Source organism: Thunnus albacares, chromosome 2 (assembly GCF_914725855.1).
Source record: "Thunnus albacares chromosome 2, fThuAlb1.1, whole genome shotgun sequence".
Taxonomy (NCBI): domain Eukaryota; kingdom Metazoa; phylum Chordata; class Actinopteri; order Scombriformes; family Scombridae; genus Thunnus; species Thunnus albacares.
In genome coordinates, this window is record NC_058107.1 from 8,727,994 (window position 1) to 8,747,277 (window position 19,284).

Here is a 19,284-nt window from a genome sequence, read left to right on the forward strand (position 1 = left end):
AAAAAGTGCATCCAAAAACATCAACACACATAACAGGTTCAGACCTTGTGGAACCTGGTAGACCGGACACTTTAGTCTGAGAGCCCTTTAAATAATATAAGCCTTTACAGCTCTGTAGCAGAGCAATGCAAGTGCTGTTTAACACTGACACTGCAAAAAACAGCTAGAGGCAGGAGACAAAGCCTGTAAAGATAATAGTGGTGGTGGTGAGGGGGTTAAGTTCAGCTTGTGAGTAGACAGCTGAACCTAAATCCCAGATACACAACACCCCCCATCCTCCTTCTTGTCCTCCTCCTTCTTCCCCCACCCCTTCCTTTGCTGCCGTGCCGAGCAGGAACATGAAGCAGAGACCGTAACAATATGAAGCCGGCTGAGAGCCCGAGGACCACGACGCATACTTACGTGGTCCTAGACGTCCAGACAGAGCCGCCAGTCAGAGAGCAGAAAGCAGAAGAGGAGACAGAGAGGAGCATGAGAATTGCTTGCCGGCAGAGCAGCTCACAAGCAATCCGGCCTTGTTGGGTTGTATTCCTTTTTATGTCTTCACGTCTGTGCAGCGCACAGACAGACCGAGCAGCGAAGTACACATACATGCATTCACACACGCACACACAGCCAGTCACACTCACACAACACACCTCCCCCCAGCACAGCACACGCGTTTCTCATTCTCTTGCCTCTTCTTATGGCCGACGCTTTCTGTTCTCTCCTTTTTCCTTTCTTATTATCTCTGTCTGCTCCTCCCTTCCCTTTTTCAATATCCTCTTTCTTTCTCTCGGCTACACATGCAGTCGGCTTCTCTTGCAGCCCCCACCTTCCCCTCTCTCTCTCTCTCCCTCCCTCCCTCCATTCCCCTCCCTCTCACGCAGCCTCTCCCTCCATCTCCTCTCCTCTCTCTCTTCAGTGTGTTACAGAGCGAGAGGCCATTATCTGAGCCACAGCGGGCACGTACGATGGAATGGAGGAGTGTGCAGTGAGCAGAAACAGAGAGAGCTGTGGGGGATAGTCACTGGTAGCAGCAGCCTAGGAAACAGCACAGTGCAGCAGAGCTCTTACCAATGAGAAAACCTCTCTCTGTCTATATCCACGCCCTTTTACACTACTTACTCTACTGCATTAGATGATGTTACATATAAGGCTATGTTATGTGTTTTGTTTATCCACAAAAGCCCAGTATTGGCAATTTCGGCTATGACAGTGCTTCTCTGATTGCGAGTGCAGAGGCGACCAGAGGCTGCCAAGCGAATACACAATCTCACCTAACAACGACATCAACAGGAAAAAGGAGCGAGGAAAAGCAACGTTAAGTTGCTTGTTTATGCCTTCTGCAACCGTCGCCTGGTTTTCCTTACAGAGATTTCATTCCATGTTTGAGTGTCTAGTTTCGACTCAGCCCTGGGCCAAAGGAGAGACGACCAATGACGGTTCTTCCATCTCCATTTTCTTCCTCATCCACATTCACATCGGTTGGCCATTCCTCGCTTGAAACAAAAAGCTTCGGTCTTACACCTGTGGCTGATAATGGGTCCTATAGCAAGGCTGCGTGCACAAGAGAGAGAAAGGTTGGTAGAAGAAGAGGTTGCTGGCTTGCTGGCTGTCTTGCTGACCCTCCTTCCAACATCCAAAGGAAACAGACAAGGTGGGAGGTGTCTGACTGAGGGAAGCTGAGGGTCACTCGATATACAATCATCCATCAACAGTCTATAATGTCTACTCATTCACCTACAGGGGGGAAGAGATTGGAGGAATAATGGCAATGTGATTATGTTAGAGGTATAAGAGGAAGACAACTACGCTGGGCGATGGAGAGGGAACAGCGGACGACACTTCGACATCGGCAAGCAAGAGGAGCAGGATGAAGAGAAAGGAAAGGAGGAAGACACTGAGAAGAGGGAAGATACAAAGCGGGAAGTCTGTGGAGAAAACAGTTAAAAGCAAGACAGAGTCTCTCAGTTATTCTTGTAACTGATTCTGTAATGGGAGGAGAGATGATGGAGAGGAGGAAGAAGAATAAAGAAGACGAGGGTACAAACAGCAAGAGAATCGGCAGGTTGTGGCCAAACGAAGACAGCAACCACAAGTAATCAACCCGTTATAGTTAGCTGAGGATGCAAGACTTTGCCTTCCATCCTCTCCTGTCCACCAGCCTAAGATAACGTCCTCTTGTTGTTCTCTCCTCACCATTGTCCTGCCTTGGCGTCACTGTCATTATTATCATCAACGTTGTCATGATTGCTGGATGTTTCCTCTCGCCCGCTTGCTGGCTGGTCGGCCTTGTGGAGTCTCTTCTCTTCTCTCCAACATTGCTGGAGTTTTGGAGCAGATTTAACCAGGAGGAGGAGGGGGGGAAAACATGGCCGTCTCCCCCACACAGATCGCTGTCAGCTCCTGCGTAGTATTATTCTCTTATATTACGGAGCATGTGCCGATTACACTGCGCTATGGCTGGATTAACTTCAGTAGCCTTTCCCTGCTTCTCTTACTTAAGCTTTCTCTGTTTCTCTTCGTCTCTCTTGATCTCTCATTTTCTCTGGCTTTCTCAATCTGCCTCTGTCTCCCTCTCTCGATTTGTCTCTCTGTTTTGTTGCCTGAGCCTTTTCTCCTTCTAGCATAGCTTATTGCATTACCGTTCCACCACTTTCTGACGCACCCGCTCTCTGGCCCTCTAAATTGTACACTGTCTGTCTCTTTGTTGCCACACATATTCGTATATACACACACACACAGATGAGTGCCAATCCAAAAGAGAAACACAGCGCAGCCTAAGCTGAGAAGGAGAGGAGAAGTAGAGCATTTGGTCATGTGACCAGGGAGTGCCAATGAGCGAGAGGGAGAGCAGTGAGCAAGAGAGGTAGGAAACACATGTGGCGATGACGTAGCTGCATCGTCATCATCATCACCACAACATCATCATCATCAGTGTCTCCCACCAGGACGCTTGCCTCCACCACTGGGTGGGCACCTGTGTCATCTGACACATGCCCACTCTGTCTATTACTATCACAAACACCACACACCAACGGACACTTGAAAACATGCGCTTTCATTCACCCGACTGACTTGTTCTTGCTCACTCCCCCGGCTGCAGTGACACAGCAGTTCTGACTCAAGGCTTAACCCCTGAATCACATGCTCTCTACACACAGTTCCTCATTTTAAAGAAGGACTTTTTTTCTGTTTTTAAATGCTGTGGTCTAGCTTATTGGAAAAGTCAGACCTTTCAGTGGAAAGAATTCTAAACGTAAAACTGGCTTAACAACACAAGCCAAAAGAAATAATTTTTCAAAGCTAACTTGGTCATTCGGCTAAAAGAGACCTCAGTAGACCAGATCTAGTCATCACAACTAGATCTAATATAAACAATGCTAGAAATGAATGACATCACATGGCCAGAAACACTTTCACTTTTTTAAATGTACATCAAGGAATCAGAACAGAAACGTAAACTGAACTTGTGTACAACAGAGTACACCGACTCACTCACGTACACTGTAAAAACATGATCTCTGAGTATGTTACTGGCCACATACAGAGTTGAGTAAAACAAAGAAGTGCGATTTGACAAAAACATTTACATAGAAGAGGGAACCTCTACACTAACAAATTCAGCTGTTTCCAACACATGAGGTAGGTTCTAAACGACAAACTGTATATATCATATTTATGACACCATCTATTGTATGTAGGCAGATAAAAAATATTTACAGTAAGACCACTCTTGATTCCAACTCATGCTCTTTGATGACTCAAAACCAGTAACATAAAGCTGGTGTCATTTCACTTAAAAACACTGCTCAGTAGTTCTTGTGTTTGCCACAGTCATGATTCATACAAAAGAATATGAAACATTGAAAAGGGCATAAAGTAAGTTCCAAGCATTACGATGTTTCACTGTGATTAAAGGCATGCCCCAGAGAGCTGTCCTGAAATCACCTCCTGAACACAATGGGTTACTTCTAGATAACATGACAATGTGACAGATTAAATTACAGCTGGAAGGCATGTAATGTAGGCTAGTTAACTTCTAATTCAACTCTCTAATTCAAGTGAGTTCACTTCACATGACACTGAGACCTCAAGAAACCCAAGTACCTTAACTTTTCAGTGAAAATGAAATGGAAAAGATGAACAAGTATATTGCAGCACTTACGGTAAACCTGCTATAACCCGGCATTGGGAGAGGAAGGTTCAACAGATCTCACGTCGATCACTTCATCTCACAATCTAGTCAAATTATTATCCAAATGAGCTGTTTCATGTCGTCTCTCATCGTCTCTCTCTCTCTCCATTTCTCTCACTTCTCTTTGCTTTCTGTTTCTCAGCAGCACAGAGGAAACATGTAGGAGGGATGACTGAAAACAAAAGTCCATCGTCAGCGGTGTGTGTTGGGTTGACTTGCATATGACTAAGCCTGAGTCATCTTTGTCTTTTCTTCTCAACAAAGTCCTGACATAAAACTCTCACACACCAAAATGAGCTTTTCAAATTTCACAGTTAGTGGGAGGTCTAGGTGTATGAAATACACAAATCCAATAAAGAACAAATTGTTCTGTTTCATGGCTTTCACAGAGTTTCTGAGAACTGATGTGATTTCACTATCTCTGCATCAACTCTAATCAGTAGCAGGATTTGTGTCTTGTTGGGTAAAAAATATACATTTTTCTTTTTTTTTTCTTACAAAGCATGGCAGCCTTTAAACAACTCATATGACTGTGAGCATCACGGGCATGACATGAGGGTCATTTCCCCTCCTCCCATCTCTTCCTGTCAGCTGACAAGCCCTTTCTCCACCGCTGCTCCCGTCTACCTCCATACCCCCCCCCCGCCCACATTGCCCTGCAGTCTAATGGCATCAAGGTCATCTGATCTGACACACTATGACTCTTTCTCCTTCCCCCTCTCCTTTTCTTTTTGCTCTTTTTGTCTCTTTGTCTTTCACTAACTTTCTCCATTCCTGCATCTGTTTCTCATCACATGCACGCAGAGGCAGTGAGATGCAGCTAAACACACTAAAAGCTCCTGCAAATGCACACAAGGCAATAAATGAAGAAGCCATTTAAAGATTTTTTTTCCATCTGCATGCACGTGAGCGCATACACACACAGACACACACACCGATACACACACAGATACACACACACACACACACACACACACACACACACACACACACACACACACACACACAGAGAGACACATGCTAGTATGTGTACAGTATTGGATTGTTCACTGAGGGTCACTGGGTTTATTGGTGGGCGGGACAAGAGGCTGCAGAGTAGCACTGAACACATCATATTTAACAGAGTAGAAGCAACACAAAGTGTTTCAGCCTGGTTGAACAAATAAGACACATTTCTTACTGAAATCTCTTCTTATTATTATTACAGGCTTATTCTTTACCTGGTTTGGTCCTGTGTTGGATATCACTGATTTGATGAAAAGGATTTTGATGTTGATTAAATGATTGACAGTGTTGTTTTTTGTACAGGATATGATAAAACAATTTCCTCTGTAAGGATGTGTAACCATATGCAGAGTGTATATGTATCTATGTTTAAAGTGTATCTTTCCATCTGTCTTTCTACAGTGAGTGGCAGGCTGTTTACATATTGTGCATATTTAAGGCGTCACCTGGTTATGTTATCCATCCATCTGTCTGGCTATAATTTTTTTTTGTTTTTCTCTCTTTGTCTTTACTTTCATTGCCTTCTGCCCCAACCCCTGACCTGCTCCCAGGCAGAATGGTGTTAGGTTCAGGGTGTGTTTGGGTGTGAATCGTAGTACTGAGTGTAGTGTATCCAGTCTGAGTCATACCTCCTGACATTCGGCACGTGCAAGTCAGCACGAATAGCCCAGCTGGGGAAGGCCTAACCCCCTACCCCTCCTCACCGCTCCTCACAAAGAGAAAGGGAGGAGTGGTTTGAGAAGGAGGAGGGAAAAAAATGGAAAGGTGGTGGTGGGTGGGGGGCTGTTGGGCAGGGTGGAGCTGCTAAAAAATAACGACAAGGGAGGAGGAGGAGGGTGCTGTTTTTAAGAGGAAGCTCTTTGTGCTTGAGGTTTGGGATATGAAAAGGAGAGGAATGTAATCAATATACAGAATCTGTTAGAAGATTTTGGGTGTGAGACAAAGAGAGTAGACAACAGACAGAAGGGAAATGGATGAAGAACAAGTGAGTTAAAAATGGCTCCAAAACAATAAAAGAACACTGTGTACTACTACCTGCCAGGCTAATGTGTGCCAAGTCATGAAAAATAGCTGAGCAGCCACATCTGATTGGACAATGATGTAATCATTAACAGCATGTAGTTGTTTCACTGGTGCAGTTTTTGTCAGGTGAAATACATTTTGACCTGAATGGTTAGGTGATGAATTTTGTGGACAGTATTTAGGGGTTAAATCAGAAATTGCTCAGTGAAAAACAGATAGAGAGAAACCAAGAGAAACCTTCCTCAGCCCTGCAGAGTGGCTGGTTGCCATCCTTGTCTCTCTCAGGACTTGGGCTAAGATTAGCTTCCCATATGTTCAAGTCAGGCGTAGCCTGGCTTAAAGGGCCAGTACTCTGCTGTGGCAACACAGTAAAACCTTCAAGCCATGTAGTGTTTTACACTAAATACACTAAATCATCCAGATTTACAATCAAGGTCAATTCAAAAGGCTTGTGTATTAAAGATGACAGCTAGATCATGTTTGGTCCTTTAAATATGAAGTTTGAGTAAAGGGTGCTCATGCCATGTATTTTTACTCTAGAGTCCAATGCACATGAAAATGCTTCTGTTGCTTCAGAAATCAATATTTTTATGTGCATGTTTCAATGGTGTGTTGAAAACTCCAACAGCTGTGGCGCTGTGTTACATAAAACCTGGCTGCAGTGTCTGGCAGCAGTGGGATTCAGGATTGTATAAACTGCATGCCCAGTGGGAGCAGCAGAGCAGCCGCCAGAGACGTGAGAGTTAAAGAGCTCAAGCAACAGACAACAGTGCAACAGAAACAGCTCCTCCCCCTTCTCTTTCCATTCATTTTTTATTAACTGCGGCACCAGGCGGCTGACAACCTCCCTCCAACATCAAACACAGATACCACCGACGATGCCAACAAGCCACCAACCACAGCTCCTCATGCCATGCAGGGTATTGATCCAGCCCAGGAGTGCAGGTTTATGTCCAGCCATGTTCACTGGTACAGTACATTCAGGACTATCAGCGGTGTGGCAGGACAGACACTACAGAGATGAGCGTCTGCTAATCACCATTAATTAGAAGTGAAACATGAAACACTGCAGAGCTTGGCATTTCCCTATACATTAATGATTTCATGCAAGTGAGGGAATTGTTGGTGACTATATACATTAAAAAGTCACGTGGAATCCCATGAGGATTTATGTATATAATGTTTTCAAGTCCTTGAGGTGTCTTTGAGAGTCTAAAGCCTGGAAGAAGTAACAGCTTCAAGAGAAGACCAGTACTTATACGGTCCGATTGATATCAAAAACAGAACATTTTCATATAAATCTCTTGTATTAGATTAGATTATATTGTGCAGGTGTTTTATTGGGTGCACCTCTTGTACAGTGAAGTAAAATATACCACAATCGGTCAGTATTTCACATACAATGTCCACATTCACACCACAGAAATATTATCAACAAGTAAACGTTTAATGATCTTAATTAAGAATGGCAAATAAATGTAATTATAATCCAATAACTTTAAACAAGGATCATTACAGGAGAATAAGAATTAGAGACATGTTTTTGTTCATCATCAAAAAACACTTGAGTCAAGACGAAAGCAGGACCAAGATAATGTGACCTGAAGATTGAAAGGAAGATCTGTGAAAAAAGGACTAACTGTATCTCTACGGTCACAGTTGACTCACATATCAATCAACCATAGGCTCCCTAGTTATGTGTCATGGCACATGAGTAACAGAGCTGCATGTCCTTACTGACTGAGTGGAAACCTCACAGAGCAGTAAATACACTGAAAGCCAACGCTGAATGGAAGAGGTGATGTCAAACTCTCCACTTCCTGAGTCTGTACGATGCACCAAACCACTTACTAAATGAATACACGCGCATACACACATGTGGTGCCGGCTAGTTGGTCATGTGACCAACCTTGGATGCCGGACTTGAGCTAAAATTAAAGCAATGATGTCATCAGACATTCAGTGTTGCCACGGAAACTAGGTCAGTGTTAACCCTTTGTGAACAAGGCTGGGGATTCCATGCAAGGCTAAACATATGATTAACAAGCGTTCCATCTGCTGTCACGCACTCAGTGGTTTGAGTGTTTCTACTCTGCTTTTGAGTCTTTCCCACCAGTCCACTGTGTGAAGTTCATCTGATGTATAAAGAGGAAATCCTGTGTAGGGGCGTGGAAAAGAAAATCACACGAGTGCAGTCTGTCTGTCTTGTAACCTGTTGTGGTAACCTCTTAACTCAGCTTCCTGAACAGCAAAGCAAACTAGCAAACACTCTGCTGTAAAAATGAAATAAATCAACCAAAGCTTGACTTGCTTTTAACCATGTCTACTGCCACACAATGTTTTTAAGGTCCAACATCTTGGAGCTGTTGTGTGGGTCCTGAAGATACTTGATGATAGTGTGTAACTAGTTATTTGAATTGTCATACTCAAAATTAAGGCCCTCAGCTTGGGTGTAGAGGGTGTTTGTCTTTGTGTAACTAGGGAAATGTTTGGCAAGGAAACAGATCTAAACACTGCACCAAGGACAAGCACAGCAACCATGACCCTCTACAAACAGGAGCTCAGGAAAGCAACAACAAAGGCAAAGAACACAAACTTGTTAAACAGCACACAGCTCTTCCCACAAATGGACAGTTCAAAGATTGTTTCCCTGCAAACCAGATGGTCGTGTATACCTTGTAGACAAAGAGGCTATCTACACATGGAGAGAGATTAGAGCAGGCTTAGAGGTAAACTAGAGTATGTCAGTGGAACTTCACTAAATCCATTCATAACATTTGAAACTGATTGACTAACCTATATTTCATATCACTGTAGTGACGCATGTGAAAGTATCTGCCAGGATAAATGTCCTCAAGTTATATCTCATCACTTCCACGTGCCTGGCTTTTGACACATTACGCTGTGCATCTGATGGCAGTCAAATCAAAGCTTTCTTTCTTCTACTTGGAGAAGATATCACAAGATTCTCAGACAACAGCCTGTTTGCTGCTCAATAAATCCTTTCTGTATGAAGCCTCGCCGCTCAAACTTCTTTTCCACATAAACACACACAAGCGTGCCCCGACTTGGCAAGCTGCGGCGCAGCAGCTCTCAGCGGCCACACGCCACAGGTTACTACGCCCGACAATCAAACACGTACGCATGCGTGACCCACTAACTTTTACTCCCTTTACCTCATTTGACTCCAGAACCTAGGAGAAGAAGGACGGCCCCCTGGCTCTGGAGCCAGTGCGTACAGTTCCTCCTCCTCCTCCCTCCTCCTCTCCCTGGTCTCTTGTATCTACACATGCCTGGCTCTGGCACCAATCAGCGGGCAGCGTGGGACGCTTTAAACTGAGGATGCCACCACTTCATCACTAAGGCGCTCAGCTCACCGCAGCTTGGAGATAAAGGCAAAGTGGCTGATCTAATGTAGTCAGCTTCCGAGCAGGGCAACTTGGATGGGAAAACAGATGCTTAAATGTGTCTAATGCATCCTTATTCCACCCTATGATCATATCAGGGCTAATATAATGAGCTCATGTGTTCGCCGGAGTGAGCAACAAATAGTCAAACGACAGTCTAGCGACGCAAAAGTGGCAGTCACAGTCTTTTCCGTATCATAGGTATACATTGTTAAACCAATTCACATAAATACATACACATATGTTTGCAAGGTTGTAAAAAACGCATGTGCAAACAGGCACACAAACACAAACAGTAGAAGAACTGGTTGCTGGGTTTACTAACCGCCACATTCACACCTCTTCAGAGCTTCACTATACTCATGAACCAACAGCTGATATCAAAGCAACGTCAACAGACATTACATACAGATTAAAACCTGACACACAACAGCATGGAAATACAAACCCAATGTCCTCTCTTACCTCAGCTGCCAGTTCAGAGTTCCCCAAGCAGCCTCGACTGTTGTCTTCAAAATATTCCACCTTTACAGCCATTCAACAGAACAAGAGAGGAGAGTGGGGAGGGGGGTTTAGAAGGAGACAGAGAGAGATGGGAGGGGGAGAGAATAACAATCAATAGAATAATGCGACAAGGGCCAGTTCACAAAGACTCGTCATTAAGGACAGTGGGACTACGGGGCACAACATATATACCATTCTGCACACACTCCCCTTATCATCCCTGTCACCCTCAGCAACCATCAAAAAAGCAGCCTTGCACGCAAATCTCTTTTCTTTGATTTGTGCTCAAACAGTGAGCCGGCACTTCCCTCTACTGCCGGGGCAGAGAATGAGAGACAGCAAAGCGAGGATTCAATTTCAATTATAGAATTATGTAATGTCTGTATCTCGACCTAGCGCAGCCTTCCCAATGCATGCATTAGACAAGTCTCCATAACCCAGTTTTTTAAAGGGAAAACTGGCAATACAATACATGCATAAGTGTCAGGGTTGGTTAGCTGAGAGTAAGATTAAATAGATGGAAACCTTTTGGAAATGGTTCTTCAAAGCAGGTCTGATTATTGTAAAACAATAGCATCTTCTCATTTGGCACAGCATGTCCCCTTGTCTACATGGCCCTGGCTGTCTAAATGTTAAATGATGTGTTTTGTCTCGAGCTGTTCCCTAGTCCCGCCAACCTCAACTCCCCCCTCCACCACCCACCCACACACCCACCTATCAATCCTAAAATAAGTGTGGACTCTTTGGTGATGAATATTTACCCTCCAAGCCTCTGAGCTGCCTTGGTTTGTACTCCTCCTTCCGCTGGCCGAATCCCCATCAGAAGACTCCGGCTCCCTCTCGTCTTCACCTCTATCCCTCTATCCCTTTCTTCTCTCTCTCTTTCTATCTGCCTATCTCTCCACTCTTCTTTCTCGGTCTCTCTCTCTCTCTCTCTCTCACTCTCCCTCTCTCTCTTTCTCTCTCTCTCTCTCTCGTCTGTGTTCCAGCAGCCCATTCAGGAAGCCATCTTGTGTTTTTAATCTAGTTTTACATGAGCTCTCGTACGCACGTTCTCCCTCTCTCTCTCTCTGTCGCTTGCTCTTGCTCTACCCCCTCCCTCTCACTCTCCTGCTAGTATGCCAATAGGTCTACCGCACACACGCTCACACACACACACACACACACACACACACACAGAGGGATTTTTTTAAAAATCTGTGATCGCTATCACTCCTTCCTCCCACTCGCTCAGTTTTTTTTCTCTTTTTCTGCATACATGATGTGAATGCCCCCTCAACCGCCCCCTCCCCCCCTCTCTCTCTTCAAACATATATGCTCACGAACAAATGTACACACATTCACAAACCCACACACACACACACACACACACACAGCTCGCCAGAGAGACGTCACGCTAGAGATAGCACACAAAGGCAGTCCGTCCACCAATCAGAGGGCGAGCTGGGCTCTGCTGCTAGGGTGAAATTGAAGGAGAGCGAGTGAGGGCGGTGAGAGAGAGAGAGAGAGAGAGAGAGAGAGAGAGAGAGAGAGAGAGAGAGAGAGAGAAAGAGGAATTGGAGCTACTAAAAAGAGGAGGTTAAAATAAAAAAGGGAAAGGGTCTGTGAGTGTGTGTGTGTGTAGGTGTGTGTGTGTGAGTGTGCAGCAACATAAAAGAGAGGCTGACATAAAGAGACAGAGTGAAGGTGGAAGGGAGGTGTGTGTGTATGGGTGGGTGGGGGGGGGGGGTGTCCTCTCTATGCCTGTCAATTATCTCCTCGAGCTCGCCTTCCCTAAACAATGCCTCTGGTATGTGGTATCACTGAGCACCATCTGTGTCTGTGGCTGCCTGCAATAACTGGACTGGACTGCACTGCACAGCACACACACACACACACACACACACATTCACAGACAGCCATACAACCCCCTTCTGACAGGCAAAATGCACAATTACTAGCCCAACATGCTGACTCAAAGCAAGTGAAGACAGAAAAAGTGCTCTGTGTCACAGATACTGAGAAAATGGCAAGAGAAGTATACATTAAAGCTACATTAGTGCCATAAGCAAAGTTGTCACAAGATCACAAATCATTAGGTGTGATCACACAAGTACAAACACTATCTTAACCTTTCACATAAGAAAAAGGCTGCCGGGGGCTTGCACTTCCTTTTCACACAGCCTCTGTGAGATTGACATACCGAGCATATTTTGGAAGGTTGTGCTCATAGTGTTTACATTCTAAGTGTGAACAATCGTCCTCAGCTTGCACTTTTTTAAACCAGACATCAGCGCACATTCATGCCAGAGTGCTTAACATTACCACAAAAGCCAAAAGGAAATAGTTTTGTCCAAATCTGCAACCGGGTACCGCTACCTAGATGCATTTTTCTTTTCTGTCCATGATCAGTTTTTGTGAAATGAGAAGTTGAACAAAATACACAACAAATAGTGCAGCAAAGCAGTCTGTTTAGATATGAAAAACAGCAAGAGTGACATGCAAGAGTGAAAAAGGCTGCTAAGATTGGAAGACACCGAGAGACAAGAATAAGTCAGCGTAAGTTCAGGCAGGCTGGCGAAGACACAGCAGATCGAGGCGAAACCGGACAGACGAGAGACAGACAGAGACACAGAAACACAGGATCGAAAAGCGAGAGGGAGCTGAGCTGTGGCGTGGTGAGGAGAGGCAGCCACACAGTGACACAGCATTTGTAGTGCCTGTCTGACGCATATGGCATGGGAAATCCCCTCTGCTGACGTCAGACGCCACGTGTGTGTATGAATGTGTGTGAGTGTGTGTGTTTATGTGTGAGCAGAGGCGTGTTTGTGGTAAGCTGGACAGTGAGAGAGGCTGCTTGGCTTCAGCATGCTTCGTTACAGGTGGCCAGGGTAGTAGTAGTAATAGTAGTACTTGTAGCAGTGGACGTGCTGCAGTGCAGTCGCAGCCCATAGAAAAATAAACAGTATTTATAATAGTAGTACTGGTGTAAGCATTATAATAAAAGTTTAATACTTGTAATACTAATTCTTGGAATAGTAGTGGTAGTACAAGTGATAGTGAAAGTTACTGAGATAGCAAGAGTAGTAACTAGTACAGTAGTACTAGAAATAGGCCTAATAACAGTGATAGTAGAAGACATACGATGCATATCTTTCAGGCCGGTAGTAAAGTGATGTCAATAAATGATCTGACATAAAACATATTCTGCTATGTTGTTATCTTCTGATTTCAATGGGAGAGTTGTCAGAAATATCTGCAGGTGTCTTGAAACTAATGCAGAATCTGGAGGAAAATTTATTATGAAGATTATGTATCTAACACATTGCTCCTCAGAGAAAACCTTTCCTCCCTCCTCTTTCAGATTTCCCCAGTCCTCAGTGGACATCATAATCCTGACATACTCATTTCTTCATTCAACCTTACTGTATTAACATGTCCTGTCTGTTGCTCTTGCCTACTCGCATTTAATAAGTCTCACCCGACCCAGAAACTTCCTCCTGCTCAGCTTCAATTTCAAACACAAGGACACTAGCTACACATGGACACAGGCAAGGGCAGCTCATTATAGCTGGTCTGATTAAAATTTGCTTTTGGTTGCAGGAAGATGGACAGAAAAGCATGAGTGCTGGGGTTTACCTGCAATTTGATGTCAAGGTCTGGTCTTTCCCACTCTCTATACTGACAATAGCACTCCCCAGCCCACCCTCATTAATTTTACACACAAGAACAATTAGTCACCTGCCTCAAGAGGTGTAACTACAGTATGATTATAGACAGTACAGAAATTCAGCCAGGTTATGTTAATGTAGGCTCATGAGTAAAACACATATTTCGTGGTCACAGAAAAGATTTAGTCAAATTGTACATTTAAAATTGTGTGAGAGTGGATAGTTGTTATACTCCACAATCCTCAGAGTGCATATTCTGTATACCCAGGAGTTACATGTGCTGCCAATGTTCTCATTGAACAATAGTGAGCTGCAAGAGCAGTTAATGCAGGAGAAGATGGAGGATGTGGTTGTCACGCAATAAGGGACTCAGCTGCTAAATCCATACAGAGGTCAGAGGGTACAGATGAGGGATTGTATGTGTTTGTGTGTGGGGGCGGGGGGTACTGATGGATGGATGGTCACTTGGTTAAGAGCTGTTATGGAGCAAAGCTACGCCTACTGCACATCTCCTGATGCTTCTACTCACTACAAACATCTTGATCATCTTCAATGGAGACAGTGGACCTATGAAAATCTTTGAGAACCAATAGTGGTATTTTGGAATGAGGCCGCAGATAGCCCATCAATATTTAATATCTCATTAAATATCAGTATCAACAGTCTTAGAGACAGGGTGAGGCAACAAGGACACTTGGCCTGGCTGTGCCAGAGCCAGACAACACCACTGGCCAATGTTCAGTTTTTCAAGAAAGCCCAATTTCAGCCTAATAACCTTTGCATTACTGTCTACCATTATGGGTTGTTGGGATCTATAATCAATAAGAAATATGACTGCATGACTAAACAGATGTAGTGAAACATACTGACTGAGAATGTGTTATTTGCCCATGTTACAGTTACATTTTGGCTACTACTTTTACTTACAGAGTGCAACTTATAATAACTGCAATAGTGGATAATCACCCCTATGTTGTTCCAATATTATAAGCACACAGCTGTGAACTAAACAAGAGTTTACAGTCATGCTAGCTGTTCTGTGAGGCTGTACTTAGGCACAGCAGTGCTTTAAGTGAAATGCTAATGTTATCATGCTAACAAGTGGATGTTCAGCAGGTTATGTGCACCATGTTTGCCATCTTAGTTTAGCATGTTAGCATGCTTACATTTGCTAATTAGCACCAAACACAAAGTACAATTGAAGATGACGGGAATGTCATTAGTCTTGTAGGTATTTGGTCATAAACCAAAGTATGCAACAAATTAAATCTGGACCTGATGATGGCACTAGATGGACAGTCAGGGTATCACTGTAGTTATTACAGTTATTATAGTTATTTCACTTAAAACCACAATTGTGAACCTCATGTTGGCACTAAAAGAAAAGTCAGAGGATCACCAAAGTCTTTAGGATTCATCCTCTGGGGAACACGGATGTCTGTACAAAATTTCAGGGCATATCAATTAGTTGTCGAGAAATTTCAGTCTGGACCAAAGTGGTGGACTGGCCAACAGACCGACAAACCTTTGCTTATGTGACTTACAATGATGTATAACTACTACTACTTTTAACAGCCATAACAAATATTTCTGTGTCTCTACAATGTTCATGATAAACAGTTTAGATAGATGCTAAATGAAGAATGACATGGGTGGAAAAGGTTTGGTTGAACAGTGGTAGAGTTCCCTCAGAGGTCAGGGGTTTTGAAATATGGAGGCTGTAAACCTCTATTACCCCTCAACAGCAAGACCGCCTCTCAAAAAGACAATGCTTACAGTTAGGAAACCTCTTTGAACAAGCCTGCCTCCCTCTCAGCTGCTGAACTCACATGACATAGACATGATCCAGAAATTTTTAACTGCAATGCCCATCGGTAGCAACAGGGTGCATGAATACGTTCACTGATTATCACTAGAATTATGTGTGTGAGAGCAAAGAGCTCTTCTGTCCCACAATAGTCTATGATATATGTAAAAGTCCCTTGGTGTCCCATTTTGTACCTTGTGCCACCAAATAGTGATAGTTTGTTGATTTAATACTGGTGTTGACAATAATTAGAGCAAAATCTACAAGTAGTGATGCATTCTCTGATCATCTGAATTGAATAACATAAAGAACTCAGTGTTGGGAAACTCCACCTTGTAAACTTTTTAGCAGACAAGATAGGACAGGCCTGAACAGTGTTGATGGAAACCCTGATTTCCTGTTTGTGGCTAAACAAATCTTGCACCTTTTCGTTTAGACTTCGGGTGCTCCTTAACACTGACATGTCCTTGTCTGCAAAGTCATCTACACCTCTGATCTACATCTCTTGACATATTGAGTGGTGGGGAGGTGTTATATTCTCAGACAAAAATATGCTAGTAAATGGTATGTGTCAATGGTTATAACAGGTATACATATGTCAAAACATCAGTCATTTCACAGCATGTTTTGCTTTTGCAGGTAGAACATGATTGCATGTCAGGCACTGACTTCTTATTAGAAACTTTGTTATTATCCAGGCTATGTTATATTCCAAACACTAATGGGCATAATGCAGTTTAAAGACTATATTCTGATCCTACTGTTTATTTTACCAATAGGACACTGATATGAGAAGTCATTAATCTGAATTGATTCTTGTAAAAAAATTCAATATTCTAGCGTGCTAAATGAAAGAAATGAAACATCATTTTCATACCAGATATATTGGTAATTGCACTGGCCTACAAAGATAAATACCAGTATCACCATATAAATATATAACATATTGAATTGTGCTGTTGTAAACTATGCATGTGGGGAGATAACAGTAATGACAATGAAACCTAAAAGTAGTCACATGAAACAACAAGTGAACTATTCCTCACTCTGCAGGAGACCCCCATGTGTTGTTGCTCCATCTTGTAAACTTCTAAGCAGACAGGACACAACAGGCCTGGACAGTGCTGGTGGAAATCCTGGTTTCCTGTTTGTGGCTAAACAACCCTTGTGCCTGTTCCTCTAGACTTCAGCTTTGTGTTCTTCAACACTAACATGTCCTTATCTGTCTGGATATTTTGGTGCATTAGGCTAGGCCTCTGCTGGTGCCCCAGAGGGGCTTGATCTTTTTAAATAAAGTATTTTATGAAAATGCTAAATGCTTAATTACTTTCACTCAAATTCTGATCTGTGTCATGCCATGAATATAATCTGTCAGTTAGTAACTTTTGATGTACACTAGTCCCTGTTATGCTTGGGATATGATATGGAAAATAACCTGGTTATTAATATCTCCAGGCTCTGTCTATTACACTCACAGCTGTCCAGACTGTGTTTTAGGATCAAATATTTATTTAAATTCTATTATTTCTTTTTTGACATTTCTCCTTTAGAACTTACAGTGCACACTGTAGGCCTGCATTAAAATTAGTGAGACAATTTAGATGTGTTTTACAGCTGAATGGCTCTAAAATTAAGAAAGTATAACCAGCTATTTTGTATAGTGTTCTATAGTATTTTTGGTAATATCCATACAGAGAGGATGCTAGTGTTGATCTGTTGCAGGATTTAGATAGAAAATCTTCAATTATTATCTTCACCTAATTTTTATATGCAGTGGGGTTTTTGACAGCTGTCATTCTGGGAACAAACATCTGGATTTATAGCAGCTACCTAATACTTTTTTTAAAAAAATGCCTGAATTTGTTGGTCCCAATCTTGTTCCTGTAGAATGGCTCAGGAAATTCTTACTTACAACATTCAGAATGTAATCATTTATCATAAAAATGGCCCAGCTTGTCTGCAAATTCATCTAAACCTCTGGACATTCTTAGTGGTGGGGAGGTGTTTACAGGTGTAAACATTTATTAGTTTAATGATGTTGGATGCAAATAGTATCTTCATACATAGTAGGTCTATTATTTAACAAAACATTAAAAATAATTCCACAGCAAATTATGCTTTTTCACATTGAACATGACGGCTAGTCAGGCAGTTACTGGACTTTTATTAGAAACTTGGATATATGTTATACTCCAAACACTAATGGACAGGATGCAGTTTAATGACTATATTCTGATCATTTTCTCAATCAATACTACATTGATATAAGAAGCCCTTAATCTGAATTCATTGTAAAAAAAAAAATTGAATGGATTCCACAAAAGTATGCTGTATGTTTGATTATCAGCATTTTTATTGTTATCTCTGTATTAGTATAGCATTTTTGTGTCTCTTTTAGTGTATTTAGTAAATATTTTAGCATGAAAATAAATAGGATTTGGAAATTGTCAAATGATATGTATGTTTCATTGCCATCATTTTTCTTACCTTTGTACCAACATAACATTTTAAGTGTCTCATAGTGGTTCATAAACTGTTTCCGAGGCTTTAAATCTGTCCGAACAAATTCTTTGAAAGACACTATATAATTATAAAATCTTCAGGCTTAACCTAAACATTAAACCCTGTCTGGTCATCATGTAGTGTGAGAAAGTTGGTTAGTGTGGAAACAAAAACAGTGGCGACGTGCTTGTTTTGCTATCTATTAGCCTTTGGAGGGGCAGTAGGATCCATTCTTCTTAGTCATGCTTTACTAGCTTAGTCTGGTTTTTCCTGCTTCTCCTCCTCCAATACTGCTGACCATTTACTGCATCTTCCCGTCCTCCTCCTTGACTTTACAACCCATCCCCCCTACTGAAGACCCTGATGCACGTACAAACACACAGACACACACACATACACTTCCATTAACACACACAAGTGCACACTTTAAAAACATGCAGTGACTCTTTCTCTTTCTTCGCACACCCACACACACGCACACAAACACAAAATGGCCTAAGGTTAACCCCCACCCTCACTCAAAGCCTCAGAGGTCAAAGGACAAAGCACAGGCAACTGCAGGAATTCTCCACTGCTGCTGTTTGGTAGCCCTGACAGTCCCTCAACCATGCAAACACACACACTATCCACTTACAGTCTGTTGAAACAGGCAGACCACAGTTTTTTTCCTATTATCACAGGATATATCAGTAGATTTCAGCACTTGTGTGAAACATTTTCTGAACCACATCCATAACCATGATGACTACATCTGTATCTGTAGCTTATTAATGGTAGTTATAATTGGGTGTGCTCCTCTGTTTCTGACTGTAAAGACACTCAACTTTAAATAGATCAGTGTGTGCGGGAGGGGGGCAGCCACACTAGCTGCTTCCTGATACAGCTGCCACTCAGTTGGAGACATCATAGGCTGGAGCATGTGCACTCACAGAAGGCTGAGATAAGTCTAGATATAGTTCAAGGAGTTATTAGTGATGCATCTTATGAAAGCAATACCACATAGTTTACTGTAATAGTTCACAAGTGATTCCATTTGGAATCAGGCAATCCAATAAAAACATATCAACATATTCACAAAGCTTCAAATCGTATTCACCACAAAACACTAGAAGCATGTTGCCTTGTCAAAACTCAACCTGTGATCGTCGTGTAGCTTTCTCCAGTAGTACTACATTACTCTGTAAACTGTACATGTATACATTTGAG

General features: G+C 42.7%; 1 protein-coding gene across 3 annotated transcripts in view; it reads right to left on the minus strand.

The window, feature by feature from the left end:
* Positions 1–19,284, minus strand: part of tet3 (tet methylcytosine dioxygenase 3) — a 46,772-nt gene that overhangs the window by 23,104 nt on the left and 4,384 nt on the right. Inside the window, exon 3 of one of the 3 annotated variants that reach the window (XM_044364775.1) lies at positions 10,081–10,140. In XM_044364775.1, the coding sequence (XP_044220710.1) occupies positions 10,081–10,140 (60 nt within the window). Of the gene's footprint in view, positions 1–402; positions 825–2,181; positions 2,803–10,080; positions 10,141–19,284 lie in introns of those variants that run through there. The other 2 variants (XM_044364776.1, XM_044364777.1) reach the window with 2 other exon arrangements.